The sequence below is a fragment of the Gavialis gangeticus genome, unplaced genomic scaffold (assembly GCF_001723915.1).
Source record: "Gavialis gangeticus isolate Ggan-Ray unplaced genomic scaffold, GavGan_comp1, whole genome shotgun sequence".
NCBI classification, from domain to species: domain Eukaryota; kingdom Metazoa; phylum Chordata; order Crocodylia; family Gavialidae; genus Gavialis; species Gavialis gangeticus.
In genome coordinates this window covers 45380869-45395295 of record NW_017729034.1, presented here as the reverse complement: position 1 = coordinate 45395295, position 14427 = coordinate 45380869, and the positions used below count along the sequence as shown (strand labels likewise).

The 14427-nt window shown below is 39.2% G+C and overlaps 1 protein-coding gene across 4 annotated transcripts in view; it reads right to left on the bottom strand.

The window, feature by feature from the left end:
• RGS7 (regulator of G-protein signaling 7) overlaps positions 1-14427 on the bottom strand; it is a 600793-nt gene that overhangs the window by 187917 nt on the left and 398449 nt on the right. For all 4 annotated transcript variants that reach the window (XM_019527608.1, XM_019527609.1, XM_019527610.1 and 1 more), the window contains exon 4: positions 9475-9525. In XM_019527608.1, the coding sequence (XP_019383153.1) occupies positions 9475-9525 (51 nt within the window). The remainder of the gene's footprint in view (positions 1-9474; positions 9526-14427) is intronic.

Here is a 14427-nt window from a genome sequence, read left to right as displayed (position 1 = left end):
TTAGAGAAGCTTTAGAAATGAAATGAGATATTCTGTGGAAAGGAAACTCTTAATCTTTTAGTCACTTGTTCATAGGATAACCTGGTTAAACTGTCCGTGTGATGTGGAAAAGTTTTTCCTCAAAAAAAGAAACAAAGAGTATATTCTTTTTTATATGTTATTTATGGATGATCTACCAATGCTGGAGCTAGCACATAAAGATCAAGTTTATGATACATAACAGTGGGCAAAAATACTAATTGGCATGTACTTTACTTAGAAAAATACTACTGACTTCATAAAAAAAGTTAAGTACTTTTCAGTTTACAGATGCTCCTAGCCATCACTGCAAAGACACACAACTTTGCTGACTATGGAAGCTGTGAAAGCTTGGAACAAAATGCAAGACAAAGGCTGGGACAAGCCTGCCATAAAGAAAATCAAATTCCACTAATGGCTTACAACCCATCAGGCATTACAGAAAGTGAAGCTTGCATACCCAAAACCAGACCCAGGTCATAAGATAACAACGGTCATGATAACAGTCCTCAACCTTCTACCACACCGAAGCCAAAAAAATAAAAGTGATGCTTAAAATTATTGTAAGAGACCTGACACACTCATTACATGTATATAACAAGACGCAGAAAGCAAGCCAGAAAGCCAAATAGCCTGGGGAGAAACCTACAAACTACATATACATCTCAGTTGAGCTGCGTATCACTAAAGAAAACAAAAGAAATAAAATATCCACTTCAAAGCAAAGCCTGTATGAGATGAGGAAATCTAAGGTGCACTAAAAACATGACTGTAAATACATCCTAGTTAACACATTTCTCCTTTGATTTAAACATATTTCCCAAAGTAAACATCCAATATGGCTAAAGTTTTACAAATGTCTAAATGTTTATTATGCTAAAGCAGTCTATGTGACTGCATCTACCCTACCTCACACCTATTGTCTGATCCTCACTGCCTCACATTTGCATTAATTAATTAAGGCATATTTCTCAAAATAGGCATTCAGTTTCTAGATGTTTATTATGCTAAACTAGTGTGTTTATGCTAAAACAGTGAAATTCACACTTATTGTATTCAATGGTCTCTGATTTTCACTATCACCATAAGCCATTTGATGAAGCTATTTATTAGGCCCCATTGTTAAAATAACTACTGAAAAATAATATTCTGTGATTAACTTCCTAAAGGTACTGCAGTCAATCAAAACCCATTTGATTCCAAATTGATCAAAAGCTTGCCAACTTCACAAACAGAATACAAGTCTAATATGTTAATTCTGTCCTTCCCTGCTTTGTTTGGGACTTTGATTAACCAACTATCAAGAAGGAACGCCTTGAAGCTATACAATTAAAACAGTATAAAAAGCAAGACAGAACTGCCAGCAAAGAGTGTGCAGTACAGGGAAGATCAAGAAGTCATCCTGCACCACCCAGCACATGCGTGAAGGACCCATGCTCTGTAAAGCTGTACAAGAACTGCTTCCTACCTGCATTGGGTACAGATCTCTTTGCAGCTAAGATAACACAAGGACTAATGTAATGAATATTAAGGAAAAGTCTTTTGTTTTTCTGTCATTTAGTTTTATAGTTTGTTGGTAGTTATTAAAGCAAAACTTTCTGCTATTAATCAACTGAGTGTTGTCTCGATTTTTAAAGCACTAGGTTTCAAAATGTGGTTTCTAATAATTTGGTGCAATAAACATCTCAATGTATGTGTGGGTTATACAAAGAGTTTGGCTCATATTATTTTTGTTTTGTTTGGATATTGTAGGAAAGTGGCCCTTTGAAATTATTATCTCTACTCATTGGTCAGGGTGCTATTTACCTAAGGGACCACCACCTCTCTTGTGCTCCATTGTGATCCCTAACATCAGCCAGTAATAATCTCCTGAAAGAATTATTCGTGCACCAAGTTTGCTTGGTCAAAACATATGGGAGATTGTTCTTGGTTGTTGTTTCTCAGCTCCATCCCTCCCTCCCACCAGAACCTAAGCCTGGCCATTTTCAGAAGTAGTGTAAGACCTTATGGGCAGGCTTTTAGCAGGCTGAGTTCAGCTTCGGGTATTCTTGAGGAGTTATTTTACTATTGTTTTATTATTGTACCTGTTTTTGTTATTTTGTTATTGTAAGCTGCCTTGAGCCTTTTTAGGGAGGATGACATAGAAATCAAATAAATAAATATAAAAGGAGAGTCTGCAAAACTAGGCATTTTCCATTTCTCAAGCATCTTGGAAGCTTATTTATTTTTGCTTTCTGTTCACATGAGCCTGCATGTAAGGTTTCATTTAGACTTTACACAACTCACAAGCTCAAAGCAATCACATCCAGAAGGAGAGAGGAGGTGAGAGGTCTTACTTGAAGAGTCATTTAAAGGTTTTGCATATCACAGCATCTGCCATGTTCTACAAACTGGGAACCCATTTCAATAAGAAACTGTGAAATAGATCAGTTTCCTGTAACTTCAGGTTTCATAAGGAGAGGTTTGTGGCTTGCCCACAGTCAGCTTATTTGATTCATGTATATTTAGCAAAAGAGTTGGGAGGAGCACTTTTATTGCCCATATTTTAATTCATTTAATAAATGAATTATCATTTATTAAATGAATTAACTCCACTGTAGATTAGTACTTATAATTACAAATATTATCCTACAACAGCATTCTTATGTGTGCAGCAATGCATGTGTAGATGCTGATGAGGCTGGTTGGGGCATGAGGGTGCTTCAGTGTGGGCTGCCTGCCAGCTAGTGCTGCACTAGGGCAGCATTTCTCAATCTGTTGGTTGCGACCCAGAAGGGTCGCAAACAAATTTTAAAAATGGATCAAATTTCAAAAATGGATTCTCCTTTAAAAGAGACAAATGTTGGGAACCATGGCTTTTCCCTTGCAGACTAGCAGAGGTCCAGCATGCGAGGGGCTGTTTGAGCCCCTCAATACCTCACACACACATCCCTGCTCCACACTCTGCGGGGCTGGGAGGCAGTGGGTGAGGAGTGAGGGGCACTGGATTGGAACTAGCCATTGATGTTTACAAGTGGGCCCTGGTACAAAAAAGGTTGAGATCCACTGCACCAGAGTACCCTCATACCCCAACCAGCACCTCCACAGCATACCAAGCTGGGTTCCCTGCCAGCTGGGGCTGCTCCAACCTGGCTGAATATGCTGCAGTTCCAGGTGCATGTGTAAATGTGGTGCCCAGGAGCAATAAACTCTTGTGCGATATGTGCTGAAGTTTATTGCTCCACTCTAATAGTACATGTTGATGCACCAACTGCTTGGCTCCTTCCCTTCCTGCTGTTTTAGAAAGCATAAAAAAAGTCATGCTAGTCCAAGTAAATCGCCTTGAATTTCCATGAATTGGGAAATAAAAACTAATATTTTTAGTAAATGTTACCACTAAATCTTTGCAATATTACAGCATGGGCAATATATTATTAAGATTCCTTTGAGTACTTTGGCTGCTGTAAAGATAATTTTAACTTTGGTATTAAGAATAAAATGGAAGAAATTTAAACAGCTGTTACACTGCTGACTTTTCTCTGTTTATTCAACTAGATCAGTGACCACAGTTTGCAATGCTACCTATGGACATCTGGTTACAAATTAGCTACATCAATCAAATATAAGGAAAATCAATAGAAAGAAATGGAGTTGAAAACTCATGAAGAACATGCCTTTCAAAGAATGCTTCACTTTACTACCTTGAAAAAATTGGTATGATGAGGACAACCTATGTAGGGCCAGTTCAGAAATACTTTTGGCAGTATTTATTCAGATGTGCACCCTTATGCCTAGGATGTTTAGTGACTTTTATTTCTGTAAAATTGTTAGCAGTACATGGCTTCTTTAACAACCTAAAGTAAATCTCTGAATGCAGCATGGTGGGGGTTAAGACAACCACAGAGAACAGCTTGGATACAAGTGATCTGGCAGCAGATGATTGCAATCTCCTTTTCCAAACAGTGCCATTGAAAAGCAGCCAATGGCAGTTTTAGACATAAGAGCTCTGATATACTGTATGTTGCAGTGCCACTGCCCCAATATAACTACCAGGTATAAGGGTTTCAATACGTTTTAAAAATGGCGGGCACTTAGAACTTGTAACAATCTGAGACATAGGTATTCTTTTATTGAGAGATGCTAATAGCTTTCACATTATGGGCCACTAAAGCATAAACAGGAAAAACAAAACTCTTCATAAAAAGGCTTAAAGATGTTCTGTATATTTTGTAAATAAACACATTCATTAGAAAAATACTTGCCTTTCTGACCAATTTCAGCACCAAACAAAACTGACAAGATCCCAGGTTAGCTGCCATTTGTAAGAAAGCAACAATATTATTCTCATTTTATATACTGGAATACTGAAGCATAAAGATATCAAATGACTCACACTCAGGTTCATTGAAGGAATCAGTGAAGAAGCCAATAATAGAACTCATGCCTTGGACATCTCAGTTGTGAGATTTAAACAAACGCTTCCTTCTTCTTAGCCTCTTCCTCTCCCTCCTCTCCCACCCTGGATTAAAAGAACTTTATTCTCTAGTGTGGTCAAATTTGGTACACTTCACAGTGCTAATTATCAGTTTGAAAAAAGAGCAAAGTAGATTTTCCACATTAAAGGTAATTGGCGACATTACTGAAGAGTCAACACTTACCCTATAATGGTCAATTTAGCAAACAAATGCCCAAGTGCCTGAGTGCAAGCTTGTACAATTCTGTAAACTCAGTTAATTGCTTTAGTTTGCATAGAGGCCAGGCATGTTCCTATGACACAACCAAGTCTCAACACTCAAAATAATTTTGATAACTTTTAGTCTTTTAAAATTAGGTAGTAGGCCTCAAATCAAACACAAATGTTTAAAAAGAGGCATGAAGAAAAGCAGAAAATAAAGCCGCAGCCATGCAATGAACATGGCTATACTGGCAACAAATACTGCTCTATTCTGCAGGAATAACTTCAAATATAGAATGATTGGGCATGGTCTAACCTCCCCTATCTCGTTTGCTTTCTTGACAGAGATTTCCTTTACTGCAAGTCTTAAGTTTCAGGAAACAGGGAGCTCAGCTATACTACAAACTGATTTACTACGGTAAATTATTTCCCATATACAAGCACTATGCAGTAATTTTTTTTTCTGAAAGATTATACTTGCACTATTTTTTTCAAAGTACTGTTTTCAGAAAACACTTTTATGCTTTTTGACATAATGAAAACAAATGGTGCCCCCGTATACTCTACCATTATTCAAGACCCTGTATCAGGGACAGGCAATTATTTGGGCTGGAGGTCCACTTAGGGAGTTTTGGTGAGTTGTCGTGGGCCAGGTCAGCACCTGCCCCACCACATGTAATAGCTCACCAAAACTCCCTAAGTGTCTCTGTCCCAGGGCCTGGAGATCCTGGCCCAGCCCCAGCCCTGGGGTCTCTATGGAGACTGGCCTGGGACCCCAGCAACCTGGGCATGCTCAGCCAGGTGGATGAGATGAGGCTGTGGGAAGGTCTGCTTTAAAAGAAGAGGACAATACTCTGCCAATCACTTGTAGATGGGGAGGACTCAAGATGCAGCAAATATGATGAAGGACCATTGAGGAGGGAGGCTCGGAGATCTTGTGCAGAAAGTCATTTACAGTATCTCCTTGCACACCTTGACCCAGAAGGGCTTCAGGCAAAGTGGTGATAGGCTGCAGGAAATATATGTGCACAACTGATTGGAACCAGCTGTCACTGTACCAGGGAAGCCAATGAGTGCTACTTAAACCAGAGAATAATTTCATAGTCTAGGAACAAAAATACATTCTGGTCTCCTGCCCTGACTTAGAACCTGACTAAGCCAAGACCAGCAACATCAGCTTCCCTCTGAAGAACACAATTTTTCCTTTATTATGTTATCTTGTGTATTCATAAGAGCTTTCTAATGCCCTGAGATATAATTTTACTGATAACCATTGTTCTCCTTGAGATATAGTATAACTCTGGCAAATTATGCAACGGTGGATTGAAGATGCAGGGAATTTCTAGGGACAGACACTATACATAAACCAGTTTAAGTGACAGGAAACCAGTTTAAACCTGTAACAGAACAGAAACTGTTCAGTGCACATAAAGCTGTCTCAAAATGGCCAAAGCCAGCTTAAGATAGACCTTGATGAATGTAGTACAAACTTAACTAACTTAGGTTAAACAAGTCTATCGAACTTCTGTCCCAGACCTGTTCTGGGAACAAGTTAACTCATAATCTCCCAGCACACCAGAATGCTTTGCACCTCCCTTGTAACTCCCCCACATCCTCTCCCTCCCTCCCACTCACAGGGTGGGCAGGCTAAGATTGGCCCATGCTGTCTGCTCCAGCCAAAAAGGGCCAGTACCACCCCCAGGTTGACACAGAGCTGAGACAGCAAAACCTTTCTTCTGCAGCCCTAGTCCTGCTTGTACCTGTCAGCCTCGTGGGGCAGGGGGGAGGCAAGGTAATGGACTCCACCCCTACCCAGCCCCTGCCATGAGCCCTGGCGTGCAAGCCCCCCCACAATGGAGTGACCCAAGGGTTTGTTTAGATTTTTTACCAATTCACCCCAATTAAAAATTGTTAAAAGGGGTTTCCCTGCCTTGGGCAGGGCTCCCTGAACCCTGCTGCCAGCACAGAAGGGGAAATCTCCCTTCCCCCATCTCAGCACAGTTGAGTGCTGGCTTAGCCCCACCTCCACATGTGTTTGGGGGAACAGGTCCTCCAGCCTGGGTCTGAGCCAGCACCAGACTGCATGGAGGGATGGGAGAAGGGAATTCCCCCTCTATATGGGTAGCAGGGCTTGGGGGACCCTGCCTGGGGTGGGGGAGCTCCCTGATGAGACCCAGAGACACCCCCACATGGGTTGATGCAGAGCACCAGCTGGGGCCCCGAGCTGGCGGGCCTGTTCCCCACCCTGTGCGGGGTAGGGGGTTGGGGTTGTGTGCTGGGCAGCCAATCAGGGATGGGACCAGCTTGGCTGCATTCAGGTACACTCAGCAGTGGCTGGCAGGCTGGGAAGCATGTTGTAGCACCCCCTGGTTTCTGACCTGGGCCACTGCTGGCATCTGGCTGCCTTTCTGGATTCAAAAGTGAACATCCATTCATTTCATTATTGGTTCAATCTGAGCAACTTAGAGAAACCTGTGAAAATTAAATTAATTTAACCTTGGAGTTATGAAGATAGATATTTTTTATGACGATTATTGCCCATCAACATTCAGAGTTACTGTTGCAAAGGAAATCCAGATTTTGAACTTTGGTCTTCTCCAGAATTGGAATGAAAAATGTGTATCTGATAAATTGTTGTGAAATAAAATATTCTGGAAGTACTTGGTTTTGTTCTGGAAATACTTTGACTTTTGTATTAATATAAAACATGAGTCAACATGGAATGAAGTGGTTTAATAGCTGCCCGTAAATTTAGTAAAATATATATTTCAATATAGTCGAATCAATATTTCTTGGTTCTTTGGGGAAATTTTGAACCACTTGTAATAGTGTTAGGTGCAGAATGGTGTATCACATTAGTAAATGTTACATTTTGAATCTCTACCCCTACATAAGAGCAGCTAGCCAGTCCCAGATTGGTTTGCCCTTTGGTTTGCAGTAATGAAATGCAATAAAGATAACACCCTTTGGCTTTGTGGGTCAGTTTTCTTCTTCCCCTACCCTAGTAGTAGGACGTAAGACACTACCAAAACCTAATTCTCTTCAAATGCCTTACTAAATGTAGTAAAATGTATCTAAGGGGCCTTTTAAAATCACATATTAATAAAGGGAACCATATTTTTCTCATAGTTTAAGACTTCTTCCTTTCTGTGCTTCTCAGTTCTCATCAGATAAGCTGAATGATAACCTATCCCTATACTGCAGTTAAAAAAAAATCAGTTACTGCTACTGTAACAAATCATTGCTGTTTGACAACTCAAAGCCATAGTTCCATCTCAGCCAAATAGTAAGAAAAATGAAGCTTCAAAATGTAATAAAAATAGATAGGTGACCATGTTGTTCCTGACAAACAAGGCAATAGGAGTGCCAGCAGTTCAAAGCCATGTCTCAAGTGTTCTCATTTCATTAGGTGTGTTGACCATGATGAATAGAAGTCAGGCATCCAACCACTGTTTCTTTGATTAAAATGAATTGGTAACTGAAGAAGGTGAAGTTACGTTGACTTGGAAGCAACTAATAATTTCTCCTTTGCTGTGACAATGCTGAGTTGGCTGCTTTCAAGCATCTACATTGGGGACTTTTGTAGTACCCATTATCATGGTACATTCTTTAATATATTTATTAAAGCTGAACGCTGGAAACTGGGGTTGAATATTCTGGATATTGCCTGTTTACTCTCCCCCATCAACATCCACTCTCTGCCACTGTGTAAGACGGGATACTGAGCTAGTTGAACCCATGGCCTAACCTACTGTTGACAGTTCTCATGTTCTTATAAAAGAGAACTGGAATTTCCTTTACTTCGGAAATTCCATATTTTTTTTCCTCTTCTAAAATAGAACAAAAAAAGTCCCCACAACATTTCAAAAGGAAATAAAAATGAGAAAATTTCCACAAAAAAAAATTAAAGCATTACATTTCAAAATGTTAAAAACAACAGAAACATTTAGACAAAGAGCATTTCAACCTTCTCAGAATATTGAATCCTTTTCTCCCACCCCAAAATAATACTGCAATGACACTTCCACGCACTACACTTTGCTGTTTTGTGAATCAATATCTTCTGTTGGAAAAAATGTTCCACGGGAAAATCCCTGACCAGCTTACAACATGCCTCCTATATTTCCAAAAGAGGAACTGAGGTACAGAGACTGCCAGCCTTGGCTAATGTTACACAGCAGTGTATGAAACTGAAACCAGATCTTTCAATTCCTAGCCTATCTCCCTAAGCAATGGCCTTAGGGGTTCCTTGATCCATTTACCAGGCCACATGGATCCTATCTTTCTGTTCATATTTTTTCCTTTTCTTTCAATTAAAATCCCATTAAAAGAGCAGACCCATATATTTAATACACAACCCTGTACAGACCAAGAGAACAAGAATAATAATGGTATGTATTGTATACTCTTTATACTGTTGGTAAATTCTGCTTTAAGAAAACACAAAATGTCTCAGCTGTTTAACATCTGTCTAGATGCCATTTAAAATGGCATTAGGTGAACATGTCCCCATGGAGTTGAATTTGTACTTGTACATCCCCAATTAAAGCAACCCTTTATTGCATTTACTGAACATTGTCTTGTTTAGTGGAGGGTGTCCAAATAAACTGGGCTTCAGAAACAGTCTGATCTTTAAGGAAGCTCCACTAAACTGGCTGCTGTGTGCTCTGCTTGTAAAAATGAACAGTTGAAAATCCATGGGCCAAATTTTGCCAGGTCATACTAACTGAAACAGAAAAAAAAAAGAAACAGTATACATCATAGACACACAATCCAGAATTTTGATAGAGGATGAAAATTACCTGGGTCTTCTATTGATAAATTCTTCGTTAACCACTGAACAATGTCAGAACCTAGAAGGAAAAACGTATTTTTAGTTTAGAAAATGTACCCATGGCACTCTTCAAACAGGGTTCTGAATTGCTGTAAATGTAACACACAGAGGGTGCACCTATGTGTGACGCTGTATCGCCATAGCAATGCGCTAAAAACTACATAGCATCCATGGGCAAAAACCGTGATGCCACATCTATGCCACCATAGTAACACAATCCTTCAGTATCATGCATCACTATGGAGACATAGCAGCTAAAAATAACCACGAGCTGTGTGCATGGTGCAGTACAGGCAATCACTGTGCCATCATTTAGTACTTCCAAAAAGACGTATTAAATGACAGGACAGTAGCAACGGCACTGTAGGGGCACGTGTAGATGCACCCAGAAAAAACTACTGTTGTTTTTGTGCAGAATCAATGGATTAACTTATGGTTACAGGAGATCCCACAATCTCAGTAAAAGAGATGTATATGGACTCTTTTTTTTTAGACCAGGAACACTGATGCCTGATTTTACAATATAGGACGCATGCAACTGACTTGAGTAGCCTGATTTTTTTTTCAATTGAATTGTTATGAATTTACACAGAAAGCCAGCAAGAAATCACTGAATTAATTTAAGTATATGTCTTTTGAGGTGGGAAACTGTGCTTTATAAAGTAAGGTTGAAAAAGGTACACACAATACAAATTGTAACTGTGCACACTTATACCCATGGCATACCTGCTATAGTTTGCATTCTTCATTTCTGACTAGAGACATAATTCTTTGGATTTAACATCTTCCAGGTATTCTCTCTCAAGTAATTCTAGTCCCTGTTACAGAGTAATCTATCTTTAGCTGCCTCTGCTATTCTGATAAATGGCATATTTTTGTTTTTTCCATTCAGAACCATACCATTGGTCCAGTCATATCATATACATGTCACACTCCGTTTACATCTCAGACTCTGACTCATGTTCATGGGTAGTTGACCCCTATCTAAGCAACAGCTTTCTAAACCTAATATATATTTTCTGGTGTTGCTAAACTCTTTTCTCTTTCCTGGTATTTTAACCTCAGTATCCATTGAAATCCATCTACTTGCTGCCTTTCTCATTTTTAAGGTCTTTGTTTTTTTCCCCCAAGGTTCTGCATAATAGCACCAGTTTATACCTCTGCTTTTATATCCCCTGCTTTTTTTTTTTATTCATTATACTCCTCCTACTTACAATGTTTCCTCTGCATATACTTTGTTTTGCACCATTATTCAGGCCTCATTCTCTGCCCAAGAGCTTTCTACACACAGTTTTAAAAGAGGTGTACTCAATCTTATCTGTCACAGACTGTACACTGCCAGTGGTATTTTATCCAGCATTAACATAGATAATCAAGAAACAATTTAAGAAAAGGTTGTCTAGATACAAATAAAAAAACTGACCCTAAAAATTGTGGAAGTATTTGAAATAGTAAAATTGGTGTTAAGGGATTGTCTGTTAAAAACAACCATGCAGTTTCACATGGATTTCTTCATTCCTGTATAGTGGTTGTACCATGTTTCTGCTTCAGTCAAGCAAGGCACTTAAGGTGTAATGGAAAGATACATCATAAATTATTTTCTAATGAAATCTCATCATGAAAATTATCCATTATTACACAGCAGAAGCAACACCATGATCCTCTTTAAAATCTTGTTAAAAGGAAAAGCACCCAAAATCTTGTTAAGAGCAAAGGACAGATGCAATTTATGCAAACATTAGACAAATCAAATATTGATGGGGGAGAAGAAAATGCTAGGAACCAGCACAGTTTCCTTCTGCTCCCCTGAGAGACTATCTAGAAGCAATGGAGCAAATCTGCAGAAAATCTGCTTCTGGCCCTCAGGAACTTCTCTTTCAATGTTTATTAATATCAACTGATAGTATTCCTGAAACACTCCTGCCATCTATCCAGACCACTTTAAAACCACAACCCCCCCAGAACCCCACACTTTGTTTCCCCATATTTTGATCCCACAGTGATTCTAGTAGCTTGCAATTACGTCTAGGAAGCTTGTTTGTGTTGGCAAGCAATATGAGGTCAGCATTAATCAGAGAAGAGGAAAATAATTTCTTTTTTATGCAATAGCTGCCGTTCCATGATCACAGTTGCATCATATAGCTATCCTGCTTATTTCCTTTCTCTAGGTAGGAGAATTTACAATTAAGCAAAGCTCCTTTTTTCTTGCAATTCCTTTTTTTCTAATAGCCACTCATTATTTTGTCATTTACTTCTCTACTCCTATGTGTTCACCTCTCCCTCTGATATTATCTGCAAATTTGATCACTGTCATACATATGCCAAGCACACAAACATAGCTATGTTACAATTGTTATGCACGTTTAGACATGCACAATACTTTTAGATTGGTTGCAAAAGTCACTTCAAACCTGAGAGGCTAACTTAGCAAATTGACACCAATTTCAGTGCACTGGTTTACTAATAGTGTACAAGTTAGCACAGAACAAGGGCAGGGATTTTTCCATCCATTTCACAAGACTTACAGAACTGATAGCACCAAACAGATTTTTAACTGGGCATATGTTTGCACAGCAGAATAAAGGTGTGACTGGAATGTGCTTATATACTCATGCAATGTAGCTAGTGTGGCTAGCAACAGTCAAGATGCAGCAGAATAGGCTAAGTGAGGTCTCACTTGCTTATGAAAATACAACAATGGTTTGTTCCTAATTTGAAATAAGTATCTAGTCTTATATTTATATTTTACATACATTTATCAGATTCCAGACAACCTGAAAAGTTTTGGAAACCTGTTTTCTATTATTGAGAGCAGATAGACAAGATACTTATGAGATCCATTTCATATCATTAGCTGAGCTGATGCCTACATATAGCTCCTCCATTTTGTAAACAAGAGATTGACGGCAGAAACTTCTTGAATCTGATAAGTGTATGTACAATAGAAATATAATACTAAATATTTATATTTATTTCAATTAGGAACAAATCACTGCTGTATTTTAGTAAGTGAGTGTGACCTGACGTAACCTATTCTGTTGCATCTTGACTGTTGTTAACTACACTAGATATACTGCGTGAGAAGACTAGCACATTCCTCCAGTATGTTAGAAATCAGTTCCACTTGGGATTCAAAGATTTTCTTTTCCTCATTTAAGACACATACCCCCAATTTCCGGCAGCTAATTTTTTTTTGGGGGGGGGGAGAGGTATGAGTGTTATACTGAAATAAATATGGTATGTTCCTGATTGTCCAAACTTTTGTAGTCCCTTTTTATCATTTTTCAAGTCAAACACTCCTGCGGATCATAATTATCATCATCATCATGAACAACAGCAACAATAAAGCTATTTGATAGCAGTAATCTTCCAGCACATTATAAGACAAAAATATGGGACTGATAATATCCTTTTAGTAAAGGGCTAGAACTCTAACTCTAAATAGCTAAGAAATTATTAGATTAACTTTAATCACTCTGAAGCATTCAACCGTCTAAGGATTTTATGTTATTCTTTATCAATGATAAAGAAAAAGTAGGACAATCAGTTAGTTACCTATTATGTTTATATATTAATGAGAGAAACATAGGGAATAAGCAGAAAGAACTGATGGTCTAAGTACGGGTGGGATAGTTCACAAGAGTGGAATACTGTGATGGATGAGTACAACTTATTCAAGAAGGACAGGCAAGGGAAAAAAGGAAATGTTGCCTTAAATATAAAAGAGAAGTACACATATTGTGAGGCTCAGTACAAAGTGGAAGGCAGGCCTGCTGAAAGCTTTTGGGTAAAGGTCAAAGGAGACAGCAGGGGGATATCATAGTGAACATCTGTTTTATACCACCAAACCAAGAAAAAGCAGATGAGACCTGCTTAAACAACTAATAGAAGTTTCCAAATCACAGCACCCATCTTTCATCTCATCTAAGGAAATACAGACTGGATGAAAGTACTGTAAGGTGGCTACATAACTGGTTACATTATTGTGCTCAGTGAGGGAATTTAATTAGTGAGACATCTCCTGGCAAGGAAACAGCAGTGCACAGGCAGTCCAGCAAATTCTTGAGTATGTTGGAGGTAACTTCCTGGTACAAGTACTGGACGGCCAATTAAGGGGGAAGCTCTTCTCAGCTAGCTGCTCACAATAAGAGAAGAATTGCTTTAAAATATGAAAATGGAGGTAACTTGGGCGACAGTGATCACAAAATGATAAGAGTTCAAGATCTTAAGGGAAGAAACGGAAGAGAACAGAATAAAGATACTGGACTTCAAAAAGCAGACTGTAACAAACTCAGAGAATTGGTAGGCATGATCTCCTGGAAACGAAGTCTGAGAGGAAGAGTCTAGGATTGCTGTCTGTAGTTTAAAGAGGCCATATTAAGGGTGTAAAATCAACAGAAGAATGGGAAGTGAAACAGGAAACTGGCCTGGCTAGACAGCAATCTCTTTATAGATGTTATAGATTTCATAGACATTAGGGCTGGAAGGGACCTTGGAAGATCATCAAGTCCAGCCCCCTGAGCAAAGGGCAGGAAGTCAGCTGGAGTTATAGGATCCCAGCAAGATAAGCATCTAAATTTCTCTTGAAGGCATTCAATGTAGGTGCTTGAACCACCTCCGATGGCAGGCTATTCCAGACCTTGGGGGCTCGGACAGTAAAGAAATCCTTCCTTATGTCCAGCCTGAAATGGTCTTGCAGGAGTTTATAACCATTCAACCTTGTCATCCCTTGGGGCGCTCTGGTGAACAAACGTTCCCCCAGATACTGGTGAACACCCCAATAAACTTATGGGTGGCCATCAGATTACCCCTGAGCCTGCGCTTTTCCAGGCTAAAGAGTCCCATAGCTCTCAGTCTGTCGTCATAAGGTCTGTTTTCCTGACCTCTGACCATGCGCGTGGCTCTTCTCTGGAGTCTCTCA